The sequence below is a fragment of the Salvelinus namaycush genome, chromosome 5 (assembly GCF_016432855.1).
Source record: "Salvelinus namaycush isolate Seneca chromosome 5, SaNama_1.0, whole genome shotgun sequence".
Classification (NCBI taxonomy): Eukaryota; Metazoa; Chordata; class Actinopteri; order Salmoniformes; family Salmonidae; genus Salvelinus; species Salvelinus namaycush.
Window position 1 is genome coordinate 24,840,416 of NC_052311.1, and position 19,922 is coordinate 24,860,337.

Genomic DNA, 19,922 nt, shown 5'->3' on the forward strand with positions numbered 1-19,922 from the left:
CAGAAAGGTTGCTAGATCAAATCCCCGAGCTGACAAGGTAAACATTTGTTGTTCTGTCCCTGAACAAGGCAGTTAACCCACTGTTCCTAGGCCGTCATTGTAAATAAGAATTTGTTCTTAACTGACTTGCCTAGTTAAATGAAGGTTCATTTTTTTATTTAAGATATTTTTGATGAAGATGAAAATGTGTCAGTTTGTCGCTTTCACGAGGTTGGAGTAATAACATGTTCAACTTCTTAAGACATTGATCTAGGTTGTGCCTTTTAGATTAAGAGAAAATGAACAAAGTTTGGTAACAGAATGACGGTTTGTGCTGTTTGTGCCTTTATTCTGTTACCAGTTAGGAGAGTACAGGACTGTGTGTGTGTGTGTGTGTTTGCGGGTGTGCGTGTGTTTGCGGGTGTATGTGTTGGTTATCTAGCAGTTCTCTTCCTGACCTCACCTCTCAAACCAATTGAATTGAGTGGAAGTTTGCACTGAGTTCTTAGTCAATACGTTTCTGAGTTAAATAGGATCCATGTTTTTCAAGAGTAATCTAAACATCCAACTGGTATGGATAACATACTGGGAGGGTTGTTGATTCAATACCTGTCTGGACCACATATAACCTACAGAACACACATGATTTTTTGTTAACTGGAAGTCACTTGGATAAAAGAGTCCCCAAAAATAACATATTTTATTCATTCATTATTACCAGGAAATGTTTTTGTGTTGTTTTGGCCCTGTTTGCACTTTTAGTCACTAAATGCTTTCAGCCACTCTACTCTCTGGTCACAGAATGGAGGGGTGATGCGCTGATGCTCAAATCCACTGGTCCCAGTATCTAGGCTGCACTGGTGTTAGTTGTCTACTGGTGCAGAGGCAGACAGACAAACAGACAGAAAGACCGCTGACAGACATACTGACAAACAGACGGCTGACAGACAGGCAGACAGAAAGACTGCTGACAGACATACTGACAGACAGACAGACAGACAGACAGACAGACAGACAGACAGACAGACAGACAGACAGACAGACAGACAGACAGACAGACAGACAGACAGACAGACAGACGGCTGCTAGACAGAAAGACGGCTGACAGACGGCTGACAGACAGACAGACAGACAGACGGCTGACAGACAGACGGCTGACAGACGGCTGACAGACAGACAGACAGACAGACGGCTGACAGACAGCTGACTTTGGAGCATGCAGGCTGGGGAGAGAGACGAGAGACTGGTGGTCTTTTAAAGGCTGTGTTCAATTAACCATGAGAGAGATGGAGGGAGAGAGAGGGAGGGGAAAATGATGAAGAAAGGGAGAATGAAGGTTAGAGGGAGAGGAGGGGAATTAAGAGATTGGTGTCCTTTGAAGCCATGGCCGAGGCGGGGGTGGAGAGGGGGTGGAGGAATGTCCCAAGTGAGGCACGGTTTTCTGCTCGGACAGGCGTGGGTTTCACGCGTTGTCCCCGGCAACCAAGTCACCAGCGGGGTAGGTTTTTTGCACGTCACGAAATGACCTTCATCCCTACTATGCCAGGTATACTCAGAATTTAACAGGTTCGGGCACACACACACACACACACACACACACACACACACACACACACACACACACACACACACACACACACACACACACACACACACACACACACACACACACAACTGACGTTGCGTTCCAGTCTGTGGGGATTTACTAAAAGCTTCCACTTGGCTTCCTCTGTAGAAACAGCTCCTATGTGTGACTCCTCACACACCGTACTTCGATGAGACACAACTTTCCATCCATCCACAGCAAAGAGCTATTGATTCAAATCTTAATGTGGACAAAGTGATAAAATGCGAAAGGTCGAATCATTAGAAAAGCTTAACTTCTCCTCTAAGTCCCCTTCATTTAAAGCCTGACATGGTAATAATTTAAAAAGCCACCCAACTATTTTGTAAAAGCACCCCACCAAGTGAAGATTCTCTCTCTCTTCTCTCAGGCTGTTTGTCATCTAAGGGGGAGGACAGGCTGTTCAGGAAGTTATTCAGGAGATACAACCAGTTCATCAGACCAGTGGAGAATGTCTCTGACCCTGTCACCGTGGAGTTTGAGGTCTCCATATCCCAACTGATCAAAGTGGTGAGACTCACCTGCATCATCACTGGAGCAAATAAGGATAGACTTGATTATGTACAGGCTATGACGTCATGTTCATTTTATTTCCATCTCTTCTCAGGACGAAGTCAATCAGATTATGGAGACCAATCTTTGGCTGAGACATGTAGGTCAAGTTCTCATTTGATCTGAAGTCTGAATCGTAGTACAGCAGTTAGTATAGTATGCACTGTTAAAATCTGGTCTAAGATCTGTTTTCTCCTCTCTTTGTTGCAGGTCTGGAATGACTACAAGCTGAAATGGTTTCCCGTTGAGTATGACGGACTTGAGTTCATTCGTGTGCCCTCCAATAAGATATGGAGGCCGGACATCGTCCTCTACAACAAGTGAGCTCAATATCTTAACTATGTACATTATATCGATGTTCTCTTGTTGCTTTTTAGCCATCAGTGCTAAATGCTACGCTAACCATCACCCATTGTCTCTTCTCCAGTTCTGTGGGTGTTTTTTTGTTGCCATCAGTGATAAATGATATGCTAACTATCATATCTCCCCTCTCTTCAGTGCTGTGGGAGATTTTCTGGTTGAGGACAAAACCAAAGCTCTGCTGAAGTTTGACGGCACCATCACCTGGATCCCCCCCGCCATCTTTAAATCCTCCTGCCCCATGGACATCACCTACTTCCCCTTCGACTACCAGAACTGCTCCATGAAGTTTGGCTCCTGGACCTACGACAAGGCCAAGATCGACCTGGTGCTCATAGGGTCAAAGGTCAGTAATCACACTGGTTAGCTAGTTTACTAACTCATTTGCTAGCTAGTTAGCTAACTCCCCATAAGAAAATGGGCTGTGTTTTTTGGGTAATTCAATGTGGCTGGGTTTATTGTTTACTTAGTACATTTCAACAGGAAGTACTTCCTGGTCTTTTTTATGATGTAATCTCAGTCGAAACGCTCTTTATCTCCTTCTAGGAGAGAACTCCCTAGGCTCTGCTTCACTGCTAACATACTACTGTCTCTCCGTAGGTGAACCTCAAAGACTTCTGGGAGAGCGGCGAGTGGGAGATCATCGACGCACCGGGCTACAAACACGACATCAAGTACAACTGCTGTGAGGAGATCTACCCAGACATCACCTACTCCTTCTACATCAGACGCCTCCCTCTCTTCTACACCATCAACCTCATCATCCCCTGTCTCCTCATCTCCTTCCTCACCGTCCTCGTCTTCTACCTCCCCTCTGACTGTGGAGAGAAGGTGACCCTCTGTATCTCTGTCCTCCTGTCCCTCACTGTGTTCCTCCTGGTCATCACTGAGACCATCCCGTCTACGTCTCTGGTCATCCCCCTCATCGGGGAGTACCTCCTCTTCACCATGATCTTCGTCACCCTCTCCATCGTCATCACCGTGTTCGTGCTGAACGTCCACTACCGTACGCCCATGACTCACACCATGCCGGCCTGGGTTAGGTCTGTGTTCCTGGGGTTGCTGCCCAAGGTGATGCTCATGAGGAGGCCTGTAGACCAGGGCTGCCCCTCCTCTGTGGGGAGTGGGAGAGGAGATGGAACAGGAGGGGGGAGTATTGGAGGTGGATGTGTGGGAGGAGGAGGAGCAAGGGGAACGGGGAAGAAGAGGAAAAACAGCATTGGAGGACGAATAGGGGGAGGGATAGGGGGAGGGTGTGTGCAAGTGGACGGGGGTGCGGTCGCAGCCGAAAGGGGGCAGGTGGGGGCGATGAACTGTGTGGAGTACGGTGAAGTGCAAAACAAGTCGAAGTTCCCCTGTAAGGGGAAAGAGGTGCCCATCCCCACCGTGCCCCCAGTGGTTCCCCCTCCTGCCCCTTCTGAGCCGGACCTACCCAAACAGCCCCGAGCACTCAACGCCCCGCCCAACGTCAACGCAGTGGTGGCCTTCTCCGTGGTGTCACCAGAGATCAAACAGGCCATCGAGAGTGTCAAGTACATCGCTGAGAACATGAGGACACGCAACAAGGCCAAAGAGGTAGGACACTTTGGGTTATTACATAGTTGTGTGTCAGTAACCACATATAAATGCTCTGCAGTGTAGTTCTCTGTGAGGTGAGGTTTTGGATCACATCTCTAATAGTGAACTGAAGAGAGCAGAAGCATTCCCTGGTCATTCTCCCTCTTGCAGCTTGCCCGGTGGAAGTGGTATATAAAATACAAGCTTTAATTGGACTTCAGAAAAATGGAATTGGCAAATGTGCTGGGCCATGCACACACACACACACACACACACACACACACACACACACACACACACACACACACACACACACACACACACACACGGTACATTCTTACACACACAGATTCCCATTAATTCATGCAAACACAATTTCATACACACATTCCCACACACAAATATTCTTACACACCCAGACCCAAACAGACCCAACTGAGGCAGGGTATTCTCTGATAGAGAGCCTAACTCCATGGGATTTCATTCCTGCTTTCTACCTGGTTTAATCTGCAAAGCTGTTTGTGAGAGAGCTTTAGTAAGCTTCACTCTCTCTTTCTCTCTGCATCTGGCTGATACGCTTGTTGTTGCTTAGTCTTTTCGTAGTCTTTTCTTAGTAAGGCCTGATCTCAGGAGACAATGGCATTCCTTCACCCTGAAGTAGTGGATCACAGCAGGCTGCTTCAGGAAAACACACACCTGGCCTGACCCAATCCTGATATACGCTATAGGGCTCAAGGAAAACTGGTATTTTTTTTTCTCTCTCTGTCTCTTTCGGTCTGTCTTGTTCTCTTGCTGTTTCTTACGGCAGTCCAAGAGAGTGAGAGAGAGTGAGAGAGAGGGGGGAGGGAGAGAGAGGGGGGAGGGAGAGAGAGGGGGGAGGGAGAGAGAGAGAGAGAGGGAGAGAGAGAGGGAGAGAGGGAGGGAGAGAGGGAGAGAGAGAGGGATTTATATTACTTCCCTTTTGAACTTTTAAATCCCTGCTTAACCCTTTCACATCCCTTTCCTTCTTTGTCTTACAGTATTTCCAATTGCCTTTAATGATCTGTGATTCCCTGTCCTCTGACGAGCTCTGTCCCCCCCCCAGGTGGAGGATGACTGGAAGTACGTAGCCATGGTGATTGACAGGATCTTCCTGTGGGTGTTTGTGACGGTGTGTATCACTGGAACTCTGGGACTGTTCCTACAGCCTCTCATCGGCTTCTTCACATGAACCATGACACTACTCTTTTCTCCTTTCTTTGTTGTCTTTCTGTTTCCGTTATCCTCTCATTCTCTCCAATCTTCAATTTTTCAATTCTCTCTCTCACACTCCCATTATTTATTTCCTCTTTCTACCGGCATCTATTATCTTCCTGTCCAAAAGCAGGAAAAACAATACAAAAGACAATGGTCCAATACAGTTATTTTTATTTTTTAAATGCCATTGCCTCATTATAACCAGTGATTTACTGTGTAACCCTTTTCTTAGGACAACTACATTCTCACTGATGTGTTACCATCTCTGTTACTACCCCTGTATTATGCCAGTAGAGAAGTTAGTTCTTGTTCTAAACATGATGCCAAACGGATCTAGAATATATAGCTCTGTGCCGTATGTAGTCCGTGGCTGTCTGAAGGAGTAACCACACGATGCCTCTCTTAATGGCATACTGTTCATGTTATGATACTGTAGTCTACTGTCTGTTATATCTCTAGCTTCTTTACCCATCTTCACTCCTGTGCTATGCTTAGGGCTAGGAGTATTTCATTTACATTACATTTACATTTAAGTCATTTAGCAGACGCTCTTATCCAGAGCGACTTACAAGTACATACATTCATACTTTTTTTTGTACTGGTCCCCCGTGGGAATCGAACCCACAACCCTGGCGTTGCAAGCGCCATGCTCTACCAACTGAGCCACACTCTACCAACTGAGCCACACGGGACCACTGGTATTTCCTTACCAGGAACAACTCTATGGAAATACTCCTGGCCCAAGTTATACTTCATATACAGTACCAGTCAAACATTTGGACACCTAATCAATCCAGGGTTTTTCTTTATTTTCACTATTTTCTACATTGTAGAATAATAGCGAAGACATCAACACTATGAAATAACACATGGAATCATGTAGTAACCAAAAAAGTGTTAAACAAATCTAAATCTATTTCATATTTGAGATTCTTCAAAGTAGCCACCCTTTGCCTTCATGACAGCTTTGCTGTAGAACACACAAAACACACACACACACACACAAATTAGTTTGTGTCCAAGCTTTTGACTGGTACTGTAGAAAATATATAGATTATGCATGATTAATGATGCTAACTTTAAATATGGTTTCTGTACAGACATGGTTTTATGACTTTAATATATCATGATAGCATGTTTGCATTTCACACTGGGGTCGACTAACCACTCAATGTAAATGTACAAACTGTAAAGACACTTTGAAATGCACGTTGTAGATTAAAACCTCTCTGTAAAAAGATGTGAAAACCCATCCTGTCTGGTTTCTTTCATTGACAAGGTGTATATGTGTTGCAACGTGACTGTTATACGATCTATGACTGGGGATAGGTGGAAAATCACCCTTTGCTTATCTGGAATCAAGTGGGCTTTTCAATAGTATGGGTACAGGGCCGGCGGGCTCTGATGTTTTGTGTTATGTGTGTGTGTTGCTTGTGTTGTTGGCCACAGGCAGTGTCTGCTCTGGGGACAGAGAGGGTTAATGGCGGGATGAAAGGGGTTAATCATGCCATAATGATGTTATATAAACAATGGGATCCTTATTGGGGTCAATAAGTCCCATAGGCAGATGGAGGGGGACAGGACAAGTGAGCTCATGGATGGAGGAGCGTTTAGTGGAGGGTGGTGAATAAATGGAGAGGAGAGGCAGGGAGAAATGGCAGGGAAGGAAAAACTAGATGAAAGAGGGAGAGAGTATTACTGACCTAATAGCCCTAGCCATTCCAATGTTATGTTCCATTTTATCAGACACAAGTTTCTTGTATGTTTTTTTTTCCTATTGCGGTCCACATTTCATAAAATATCTACAGTATTCAGGGGCTGCAGTTGGCCCACAAGCCAGGGTTTGGACACCTCTTGTATAGATGTAGATCCAGTTGAAGGTAGGGGATAGAGGGATCAAGGAAGAGGAGACTGTGAAGGCTAGATGATGTGGGGAGTTAACTACAGTCGTCTAGGAATTACTGGGGGCTTGTTAATGTCATGCTGGCTTTAATGCGTGATGTCTCTCTGTGTCCCTGTCTGAGAGACCCTGGGCAGAGCAGCCACTTGAATAACATCAAGTCTCTGTCCGAGAGACACTAGGTAGAGCAGCCACTTGAATTACATCAAGTCCCTGTCCGAGAGACACTAGGTAGAGCAGCCACTGGAGTTACATCAAGTCCCTGTCCGAGAGACACTAGGTAGAGCAGCCACTGGAGTTACATCAAGTCCCTGTCCGAGAGACACTAGGTAGAGCAGCCACTGGAGTTACATCAAGTCCCTGTCCGAGAGACACTAGGCAGAGCAGCCACTGGAGTTACATCAAGTCCCTGTCCGAGAGACACTAGGTAGAGCAGCCACTGGAGTTACATCAAGTCCCTGTCCGAGAGACACTAGGTAGAGCAGCCACTGGAGTTACATCAAATCCCTGTCCGAGAGACACTAGGCAGAGCAGCCACTGGAGTTGCATCAATATGACCCCTGATAGTGCTTCAATGTCACACACACACACACACACACACACACACACACACACACACACACACACACACACACACACACACACACACACACACACACACAGTCTTGTACAGTTGAAGTCGGAAATTTGCATACACCTTAGCCAAATACATTTAAACTGTTTTTCACAATTCCTGACATTTAATCCTAGTAGAAATTCCCTTTCTTAGGTCAGTTAGGATCCCCACTTTATTTTAAGAATGTGAAATGTCAGAATAACAGTAGAGAGAATTATTTATTTCAACTTTTATTTCTTTCATCACATTCCCAGTGGGTCAGAAGTTTACATACACTCAATTAGTATTTGGTAGCATTGCCTTTAAATTGTTTCACTTGGGTCAAATGTTTCGGGTAGCCTTCCACAAGCTTCCCACAATAAGTTGGGTGAATTTTGGCCCATTCCTCCTGACAGAGCTGGTGTAACTGAGTGAGGTTTGTAGGCCTCCTTGCTCACACACGCTTTTTCAGTTCTGCCCACAAATCTTCTATAGGATTGAGGTCAGGGCTTTGTGATGGCCACTCCAATACCTTGACTTTGTTGTCCTTAAGCCATTTTGCCACAACTTTGGAAGTATGCTTGGGGTCATTGTCTATTTGGAAGACCCATTTGCGACCAAAATTATTCACATAATTTTCCTTCCTTTTGTGAAGAGCACCAGTCCCTCCTGCTGCAAAACACTCCCACAACATGATGCTGCCACCCCCGTGTGTGCTTCACGGTTGGGATGGTGTTCTTCGGCTTGCAAACCTCCCCCTTTTTCCTCCAAACATAGCAATGGTCATTATGGCCAAACAGTTCTATTTTTGTTTCATCAGACCAAAGGACATTTCTCCAAAAAGTACGATCTTTGTCCCCATGTGCAGTTGCAAACCGTAGTCTGGCTTATTATGGTGGTTTTGGAGCAGTAGTTTCTTCCTTGCTGAGTGGCCTTTCAGGTTATGACGATAATAGGACTTTACTGTGGATCTAGATACTTTTGTACCTGTTTCCTCCAGCATCTTCACACGGTCCTTTGCTGTTGTTCTGGGATTGATTTGCACTTTTCTCACCAAAGTACTTTCATCTCTAAGAGACAGAACGCGTCTACTTCCTGAGCGGTATGACGGCTGCATGGTCCCATGGTGTTTAAACTTGCGTACTATTGTTTGTACAGATGAACGTGGTACCTTCAGGCGTTTGGAAATTGCTCCCAAGGATGAACCAGACTTGTGGAGGTGTACAATGTTTTTCTGGGGTCTTGGCTGATTTCTTTAGATTTGTCCATGATGTCAAGCAAAGAGGCACTGAGTTTGAAGGTAGGCCTTGAAATACATCCACAGGTACACTTCCAATTGACTCAAATTATGTCAATTAGCCTATCAGAAACTTCTAAAGCCATGACATACATTTCTGGAATTTTCCAAGCTGTTTAAAGGCACAGTCAACTTAGTGTATGTAAACTTCTGACCCACTGGAATTGTGATACAGTGAATTATAAGTGAAGTAATCGGTCTGTAAACAATTGTTGGAAAAATGACTTGTGTCATGCACAAAGTAGATGTCCTAACCAACTTTACACAACTTTAGTTTGTTAACAAGAAATGTGTGTGTGGTTGAAAAACAAGTGGTTGAAAAACGAGTTTTAATGACTCCAACCTAAGTGTATGTTAACTTCCGACTTCAATTGTATATCACACCACTCACTCACACACTGTGTCTGACTGAGTCACGTGGTGCTTCTGAAGTTCATCTCCCAGTTAGACTAGAGCCTGAGCCTGTCTAAGACCTAGTGTGGGTCTGACTACACTGTGGTTGGCTCATAACACCCCTCCCGTGGTGGTATGTAATCAATTCAATTCAATTCAATTCAATTGACTTTATTGACATGGCAAGTTCATTATTACTTACATTGTCAAAGTATACATATCGAAAAATAAAAATCAAATATATATGTATATATATACAAAATATATATATATATTTATATATAAATAAATGGTGGGACCAACAGTAATAATAATAGTAGTAGTGGACATGGGATCACCATTAACAACAACTACAACAACAATATTAATCAGAACAACAATACATTAAATCAATGGTAGTAGACCAGTGTCAATATGACTTGAGAAGACATATGACCTGGTATGAAAGACAAAACAAAACTAAGCTAAATGGGAAATATTATCAACATTACTTTGCATTTTTCACTGGCTGTCCCTCAGGTTGTGGCAGGAGGACACATATTTGGCTGCCAAAACTGCACATTTTGGCTTTTCACCCAATAAATATTTGATTTTTTTTATTTATTTTATAGTTTCAAATTCTTTGTATTGAGTTATAATTTTGGGAAAGAAATATGCTCTTAGGTCTGAGTATTTGTCACAGTGTAGTAGGAAATGCACCTCTGTCTCTACCTCTCCCCTGGAGCAGAGTGAGCACAGCCTGTCCTCTCTGGGCAGCCAGGTTTGTCTGTGACGACCGGTCTCTATAGCCAGACTGTCCCACATTGGACCTGTGGGATAAGGAAATGGTGAAGAGTCATCCAGTCATTAATATGGAGATGTCTGTCTGCCTGCCTGCCCTCATCGACCTATACCAAAGAGCAGCCTGACATTGTCATGAGCTGTTCATAATGTGGCCTAAAGATCAGCCAGAGAGAGAGGATGGGAGAGAGTGTGGCAGAGTGAGAGGCGGAGGGATGTAAGAGTGGGATTTATGGATAGAGTGAGAGAGGCTACTTCTGTGTCTACTTCTCATTCCCCCTGTCATCACCACCTCCCTCCCTCCCCCCCTCCCTCCCCCCCTCCCTCCCTCCCTCCCTCCCTGCTGTTGTCTTCATCCCTCTCTTTTTGTCTCCTCCCTCATCTTTGATCCTGACTTGGTCACATAGCTGTTTCCTCAAATGATCATGATCCACACCAGACTTTAGCCTTCTGACACATGATTGGCCCAGATGATGTGGCAAAACTCAAAGCATATAGTCAACTTCCAAGCTAAGCCAACAACTCCTTCATGCATCTCTGGGATGTGTCAGGAGCAGAAATGCCTGATGTATTTTCACAGCGTGGCTAGCTTGTAGGAGGCGCGGCACATCCGTACCATAAGTGGCAGAGTAATGCATTATTAAGACTGGCACAGGGTGAATATTGTACATTATTCTCTTCATGCTCACAGTGTGACGGCACTCATCCAGCTGCTGGATAGCATATCAGACTCAACGCAAAGTGTGTGTGTGTTTGCATTGTCTGAGTGTTTGTGTGTGTGTGTGTGCGTGTGTTCAGGCAGTAGTATGGTCTGTGTTTTTGTCATCAAACTTTTAGAAACTTCCAGAGTCTGACAACAATGTTTGAGACAGGAAGCTTCCTGTGCTCCTGTGCCCTTCTCCTCCTTTGGGCCCCCTCTCTATTTCCTTCGCTTCATCTCTTCTTCCCTGTAACCCCTCCTCCTCCCACTTCCTCCTGCTCCATCTCTAAATTTCTTCTCCTTCCCACTCTACCTCCCTTTCACTCTCTTCTCTTCTCTCAGTCCATATCAATACCTGTTTCCTGTTTCCACCACCCTGCTGCTCTCACCCATCTCTCTCCTTCTCCTTCTCCCCTCCGTCTCCTCTCCTTCGCTCCAATTCTTCCATTCGGCCTCGTGTTTGCCCTAGCTCTCTCTCTATTTCCCTCTCTCCCTCTCCGTCTGCTCTGACCTCATCCCTGCTCTCTCTGTTCTCCCTCTTTCCCCCTCTTTCTCTCTGTTCTCCCTATTTCCCCTGGAGCCCTCTTCCTGGACCTTCTGTTTGTAGGTAAAGGGCCACAGCTGTTGTAGGTGACAGGGCTGCCATAAGGACATACAGGTTGCAGTGAGGGACATGTGTGGTATAAGGGCATGGTTGACTGACAGTTCCGCAGTAGACTAACGGTAAGGTGGGGTGTTCTCCCGCGTTGAGGGAGGGAAGCCAGGGGCCAGACGACCGTGGCTAAGTGGAGGAGACTCTGAGCGAAATAATTCATTACAATGGTAAGCTGTGTGCACATGCACACCAAAACACACACACAAACTTGTGTGCATACAGTACACACAAACACACACACAAACTTGTGCATGCACACACATTCCCGCTCACATTAGTACACACAAACACCCCCACACACTGGGTGTGTTGTCTGTCTTATTTTACTTACTGCTGTTGAATATTCATGGCAGGACAGAGAGACATTGTCAGTGAATTTGAAAAAGAACAGCATGTTCGTTTTGGATAAACAACAGAATGTGCTTTTGACAAGACCCTAAGCACATAGTGGCTGGGACACAAATTTGGTTCTAGATTTTGAACAGTGGGAACTATTACTGACTATGACTGGTACTACCCCATCCCTGAAAACTAACACTCTCAGGAACACGTACGTATCTTAGGTTTCCACCTACGACACAAGCCGTGCAGGAATCACTAGAAGGGAGAATGATGAATCTGCACAGAATACCTGAGGGAAATGAATTGATTCTCCACAAACCATCATACATAAGATTGTTTGATGGTCATCCCTGATGTTTTCCTGAACTGTCCAATACCTTTTGGATGTATTTCAATCACTCCAAAGCATACTTCCCACTACAGACTGACATTTCCCATTATCTGATTTGACATACCTTGTGCTACAACTTATTGAGATAATGGCAATGAGGTCAGATTCTTAAGATTCATCAAACTATTTCACACATTTGTTTCTGATAACCCAGGTGTCCAAAAATAGAGAATCAGAGAGTCAAATAGCTTGATGGTCCATGTTAATAGTAATATCATGTAGAAATACAATTTTATTATCATGTATGAATCAATTTCGCTTTGTGACCCCCAAACCCCCATTCTCTAATAGGTATGGCAGCCCAATGACTTTATTTCACCTCTGAAATATTATTGACTACCACTAACACAGGGACTGATAGGAATGTGTGTGTGTTTGACAGGGAAGCCCCTCTCCAATGTCAGGGTGAAAATCACAGTAGTACTTATAGGGGTGCCTGTGAAGGAGAGGGGAGAGGAAGGGGGGGGGGAAACCACAGCTAAATCTGTTGGGAGAAATCACTGAAGAGAGGAGTGAGAGAAGAGAGATGGAGAAGACAGGGCAAGCCCTACTGTGTGTGTGTGTGTGTGTGTGTGTGTGTGTGTGTGTGTGTGTGTGTGTGTGTGTGTGTGTGTGTGTGTGTGTGTGTGTGTGTGTGGTTCGAGGCTGTTGATGATAGCATCAGTTAAGGATGGAACAGTTTCATAACTACACTATGTTGAAGATGGAATGATTTGGTTTGTGACACTAAGCACACTGAGTGTTCTGTCTCGTGGGTTTCGTAACCACGTCCAATTCAATACTGATGAGGAGGGAGACAGGAATTAGTTCAACCATTTACCTAGAACGTGATCAACTCAACACATATGCCCTGTGGCACAACCCAAATCTCCTATCCTCCTACTTCCAGTGCATTTGAAAGTCTTCAGACCCCTTGACATTTTCTACATTTGGTTACGTTACAGCCTTATCCTAAAATGTATTGAATTAATGAATTTCCCCAACTATCTACACACAATACCCCATAATGACAAAGTGCAAACAGAAATACCTTATTTACACAAGTATTCAGACCCTTTGCTATGAGGCCAGAAATTGAGCTCAGGTGCATCCTGTTTCCATTGATCATCATTGAGATGTTTCTACAACTTGATTGGAGTCCACCTGTGGTAAATTCAATTGATTGGATGTGATTTGGAAAGGCACACGCCTGTCTATATAAGGTCCCACAATTGACAGTGCATGTTAGAGCAAAAACCAAGCCATGAGGTTGAAGGAATTGTCCGTACAGCTCCGAGACAGGATTGGGTTGAGGCACAGATCTGGGGAAGGGTACCAATGAATGTCTGCAGCCTTGAAGGTCCCCAAGAACACAGTGGCCTCCGTCATTCTGAAATGGTTGAAGTTTGGAACCACCAAGACTCCTCCAAGAGCTGTCCGTCCGGCCAAACTGAGCAATCGGGGGAGAACGGCCTTGGTCAGGGAGATGACTAAGAACCCGATGGTCACTCTGACAGAGTTCCAGAGTTTGTCTGTGAAGAAGGGAGAACCTTCCAGAAGGACAACCATCTGGAAGGACAACCAGATGGAAGCCACTCTGCAGTTAAAGGCACATGACAGCCCACTTGGAGTTTGCCAAAAAGGCACCTAAAGGACTCTCAGACCATGAGAAACAAGATTATCTGGTCTGAGGAAACCAAGATTGAACACTTTGGTCTGAATGCTAAGCGTCACGTCTGGAGGAAACCTGGCACCATCCCTACGGTGAAGCATGGTGGTGGCAGCATCATGCTGTGAGGATGTTTTTCAGCAGCAGGGACTGGGAGACTAGTCAGGATCGAGGGAAAGAGCAATGTACAGAGAGATCCTTGATGAAAACCTGCTCCAGAGCACTCAGGCCCTCAGACTGGGGCAAAGGTTCACCTTCCAACAGGACAACAACCCTAAGCACACAGCCAAGAGAACGCAGCAGTGGCTTCGGGACAAGTCTCTGAATGTCCTTGAGTGGCCCAACCAGAGCCTGGACTTGAACCATATCAAACATCTCTGGAGAGACCTGAAAATAGCTGTGCAGTGACACTCCCCCTCTAACCTGACAGAGCTTGAGAGGATCTACAGAGAAGAATGGGAGAAACTTCCCAAATACAGGTTTACCAAGCTTGTAGCATCAAACTCTATAAGACTCAAGGCTGTAATCGCTGCCAAAGGTGCTTCAACAAAGTCCTGAATAAAGGGTCTGAATATTATGTACATGTAATATTAAATCTTTTCATTTTTTATACATTTGCAAAAAATTATAGAAACCTGGTTTTGCTTTGTCATTATGGGGGTATTGGTAGCCTAGTGGGGAGCAGGTAGCCTAGTGGTTAGAGCGTTGGGCTAGTAACCCAAAGGTTGCTGGATCGAATCCCCGAGCTGACAAGGTAAAAATCTGTCGTTCTGTCCCTGAGCAAGGCAGTTAACCCACTGTTCTCTGGATGCCGAAGACGTGGATGTCGATTATGGCAGCCTGCCGCACTTCTCTACAGTATCTATTGCTGTGGTGGTGAAGTGGTTCGTTAATAACTAATCAGACCTATTTGGGGGGAGAAACACCATAGTCACAAACTTTTTGAACAGCCCATCCCTCTGATAAGGACGAAGGTATGAGATGTTGTAGTGGTGGTTTGCATGCTAGCGTTTTAGTCCATCCGATGTCAACTCTTTTTCTCCTAATATCAGCTGTCATCGCCCAGATGCGATGACATCATTTGTCAATCTTGTCCTATGGGCTGTGACATCACGTGCCAATCGTTGGCTGGATTCTATAGGCTGCGTGACGCAAATGCGGGTCACTGACTATGTTAAGGGGAATATGCCATCCTCTTCTAGATCATTTTAATAGACATGCCATGAATGTGGACATGTCTTTTGTGTATGAGAGAGAGAGAGATAGAGAGAGAGAGCATGTTTGAGATTGGGGTCAGATGAGGAATTTCTATTATTTTTCTGTCACGACTTTCTTCTCAACTCAGTCAGTTAACCTATGACCCCTCAAGTCCTCCATCCCAGAATGCACCATGTCGACGCTGAGTGGCCATTTTCCCATAATCCTCTTCTCTCATACATTTTTCTCCCTCTGATACACCTGCTTTGATCAGCTTTGAGTCACTGAGACAGTTTTCTCTGATCAGGATGTGGGCCTCTAGCTAAGTACTGTAGCCACTTAAACCCAGTTAACCATTAACCATTGAAGCCCAGCACCAACCCAGTTTGAAGGTTTTCAAGCACATCGTCTCTGATGAGTGTAGCCTTTCATAGTTGAGAGATCTCAGTTCATCAGAGCACCAAGGCACCATACAAAGACATCTTCAAACACCAGAACAGGGGAATTATTTATTTATTCATGATTATTTTTTACATTTTAGTCATTTAGCAAACACTCTTATACAGTGCAACTGAAGGTTAATGCATTCATCTTAAGTTAACTAGGTGAGACAACCACATATCACAGTGTTGTAGTAACACTGTACCATTAGCGTAGCCTTGCTGTATTAATTAGTGGACGTATAGCCTATAACAGCTACTGTTAGAGTACAACTTTGAGTGAGACAATATTCTGTGCATTTCCTTTGAAGCTGGGTGATTTGAGCTTTGATGGCCCTCGTTAGCCTCTCGTGTCTAATCCTTCAAATAACAAACAGATTAAGATTAACCCGCAGGGGAAAGAGGGGAAGAAGACTGTTTTACTTATTTATACTCCTTTACTCAGTCAAATTCAGCATTTACTAATTATGGGACAAACAAGAACAACAGCAACATCAACAATAGCAGCAGCAAACAACCAGAGAACAAGAGAAGCAAATAGGGTAAACACACACACACACACACACACACACACACACACACACACACACACACACACACACACACACACACACACACACACACACACACACACACACACACACACACACACACACACACACACACACACACACACACACACACACACAGCAGCTGCCCCCCATAGGCTGGGAAGGGAACCGGCGTGCAGGTTTTTTATCCCGCGAGACTTCCCTTTTCCAAGTCATTAGAGTGAACGGGAGCCTCTCAGAGGCAGCAGCTGTCTGGCCCATGGCACCAAGTGGAGCGGAAAATCCATATAATTTCATTGTGATAATCAGCCTCCCCTTTCCCGACCACTTCCACGGAACGAAGAGCGGAGAAGAAAGGAATAAAAATACAAAAGAAAGAATGTGCACTTTAGGCATGGTTTCCCACAGTAGCTCGCTCTCTCTCCGTGACTCTCTAATTTAAGGCACACTGTTATTCTTAACAGTAACTGTGTCTGTCACCCATGAAACATGTATGGTTGCTCTAGCTAAGAGTAAATGCCATAATCCATTATCAGATTAACTCTTTCCCTTCAATGGTTTAACCTCCTTGTGCATAGAAAGCACAACACACACACACACAGACACGCACACACACACATGCACACACATCCATCAGTGTGATCTGGGAGGAGTTGATTTGTGTGTTTTCATGTGATTCTGTGTTCTCTGGGAGATAAATCAGTATGTTATCTCTCTCTAAAGGGGTTAAGTACGTACTCTTCTGATTCTCTTTCCTTTCCTTTTTCATTTATTCTTCCTCTGTCTCTCACTCTCTCTGTGTCTGCGTCTCTATGTCTGTCAGAAATGTCTCCTTTTGTGACAATTTTGACTTGCTGTGGGAGCAGCCAACCTCTTTAAAAGAAACGGGATTCACCCTAACCGCAGGGGTTCCAGGATTATGTCCATCAACACAACAAACTACTTAAGAGACTGACGGTCTGGGTTTGGTAGCCCTCCAGTCCTCCCTGTCATAATAAGCAACAGGGGAATACAAGTGCAGTCAATGTAAGTAACCTAATCTATGTTCCTTTAACTGTTAGCTCTGAGGGTATTGTCTGGAATAATCATATGCCCATAGAATTGAATTTCACTGTATGCACTGAAGCGATCTGCCTTGGGAAGAAGCCCACTGTGGTCAGGCCACTCAGTACCATTGGCTAAAATGTAAATGTTGCTGACATGTACTCGGATCAGCCTCTCAGAAAAGCACTAAAAACCAACAAGCAACCAGAAAATGACGACAAATAGCCCATATTAACATATGTAGCCTTTTTTTAGAGGCCTGAGAAACAAGGTTAATTAAATGAACAACTTACTAACGTCAGAAAACATTCATATTCTGGCCATCTCTGAAACACACTTAGATAATTCATTAGATGATTCAGTAGGAGCTATACATGGTTATAGTTGAAGTTGGAAGTTTACATACACCTTAGCCAAATACATTTAAACTCAGTTTTTCACAATTCCCACAATTCCAATCACTTTATTTTAAGAATGTGAATTGTCAGAATAAAAGTAGAGAGAAGGATTTATTTCAGCTTTTATTTCTTTCATCACATTCCCAGTGGGTCAGAAGTTTACATAGAGTCAATTAGTATTTGGTAGCATTGACTTTAATTTGTTTAACTTGGGTCAAACATTTCAGGTAGCCTTCCACAAGCTTCCCACAATAAGTTGGGTGAATTTTGGCCCATTCCTCCTGACAGAGCTGGTGTAACTGAGTCAGGTTTGTAGGCCTCCTTGCTTGCAAACAATTTTTTGTTCTGCCCACACATTTTCTATGGGATTGAGGTCAAACCGTAGTCTGGCTTTTTATGGCAGGTTTGGAGCAGTGGCTTCTTCCTTGCTGAGTGGCCTTTCAGTTTATGTCGATATAGGACTCGTTTACTGTGGATATAGATACTTTTGTACCTGTTTCCTCCAACATCTTCACACGGTCCTTTGCTGTTGTTCTGGGATTGATTTGCACTTTTCTCACCAAAGTACTTTAATCTCTAAGAGACAGAACGCGTCTACTTCCTGAGCGGTATGACGGCTGCATGGTCCCATGGTGTTTATACTTGCGTACTATTGTTTGTACAGATGAACGTGGTACCTTCAGGCGTTTGGAAATTGCTCCCAAGGATGAACCAGACTTGTGGAGGTGTACAATTTTTTTCTGAGGTCTTGGCTGATTTCTTTACATTTTCCCATAATGTCAAGCAAAGAGGCACTGAGTTTGAAGGTAGGCCTTGAAATACATCCACAGGTACACCTCCAATTGACTCAAATGATGTCAATTAGCCTATCAGAAGCTTCTAAAGCCAAGACATAATTTTCTGAAATTTTCCAAGCTGTTTAAAGGCACAGTCAACTTTGTGTAAGTAAACTTCTGACCCCCTGGAATTGTGATACAATGAATTATAAGTGAAATAATCTGTCTGTAAACAATTGTTGGAAAAATTACTTGCATCATGCACATAGTAGATGTCCTAACCGACTTGACAAAACTATAGTTTGTTAACAAGAAATTTGTGGAGTGGTTGAAAAAGGAGTTTTAATGACTCCAACCTAAGTGTATGTAAACTTCCATATTCAACTGTAAAGAGAAGATAGAAATGCAAATGGAGGCGGTGTTGCCAAGTATGTCCAGAGTCATATTCCTGTTAGGCTGAGAGAGGATCTCATGTCAGATGACGTAGAAGTAATATGGCTACAGATTCATCTGCCTCACCTAAAGCTTATTCTCGCACAGAAGTTGCTATTGACCACCAAGTGCTAAAAGTCAGTATTTGGACTATATGTGTGAAATGCTCGTTAGTGCATGTGATTTCAACAGAGAGGTATATTTTCTAGGTGACCTAAAAATTGACTAGTTGTCATCAAGCTGTCCACTCAAAAATAAGCGTCAAACTGTAACCGATGCCTGCAACCTGGTTCAGGTTATCAGTCAACCTACCAGGGTACTTACAAAAAGAACAGGAAGTAAATCATCCATGCGTATTGATCACAACTTTACTAATGCTGCAGAAATCTGCTCTAAAGCACTATCCACACCACATTGATAATAATATAGCCATATCTAGAAAAAACAAAGCTCCCAAGACTGGACCTAAAATTGTGTATAAGCAATCATACAAGAGGTTTTGCAATGATTCCTATGTCGAAGATGTGAAAAATATTTGTTGGTCTGATGTGTGTAATGAGGAACAACCTGACGCCGCACTTGAAGCATTTATGAAACTGCATCTTCCGGTTACTGATAGGCATGAACCCAACAAGAAACGGACTGTTATAACTGCCAAATCCCCATGAATAGATGGTGAATTGAAAAACTGTATGGCTGAGAAGGATGAGGCAAAGGGAATAGCAAATCATTCTGACAACACAGCACACTTGCAAACATACAGTAAATTGAGAAATCAGGAAACTAAACTCAACAAAAAGAAGAAGAAACTGTGCTATGGAACAAAGATTATATAAAGAGCACTCTGGAGTACTTAAAAGAAATGATAGGCAAAAAAGCGAACTCAGCTCCATTCTTTATTGAGGCAGATGGCTTGTTCATAACAAAAGCTTGTTGACAAGATTAGCAAACTTAGGCATGCCATGCAAACATCCAATGCTGAGCCTTCATATTCTTGCACAACGGACCAAATAATGAAAGACAAGCACTGTAGTTTTGAGTTTCGCAAAGTGGGTGTGAAAGAGGTGAATTCTTT

General features: G+C 44.0%; 1 protein-coding gene across 1 annotated transcript; it reads left to right on the plus strand.

Annotated features, from left to right (window-relative positions):
- Positions 1-1,981: 1,981 nt before the first annotated feature.
- On the plus strand, positions 1,982-5,282 carry LOC120047453 (neuronal acetylcholine receptor subunit alpha-3-like). Its single transcript, XM_038992981.1, has 6 exons — positions 1,982-2,113; positions 2,211-2,255; positions 2,366-2,475; positions 2,654-2,861; positions 3,116-4,090; positions 5,157-5,282. Exons 2-6 carry the CDS (start codon positions 2,229-2,231, stop codon positions 5,280-5,282), a joined length of 1,446 nt encoding a protein of 481 aa, XP_038848909.1. The 5' UTR covers positions 1,982-2,113; positions 2,211-2,228.
- The last annotated feature ends 14,640 nt before the right edge of the window (positions 5,283-19,922 follow it).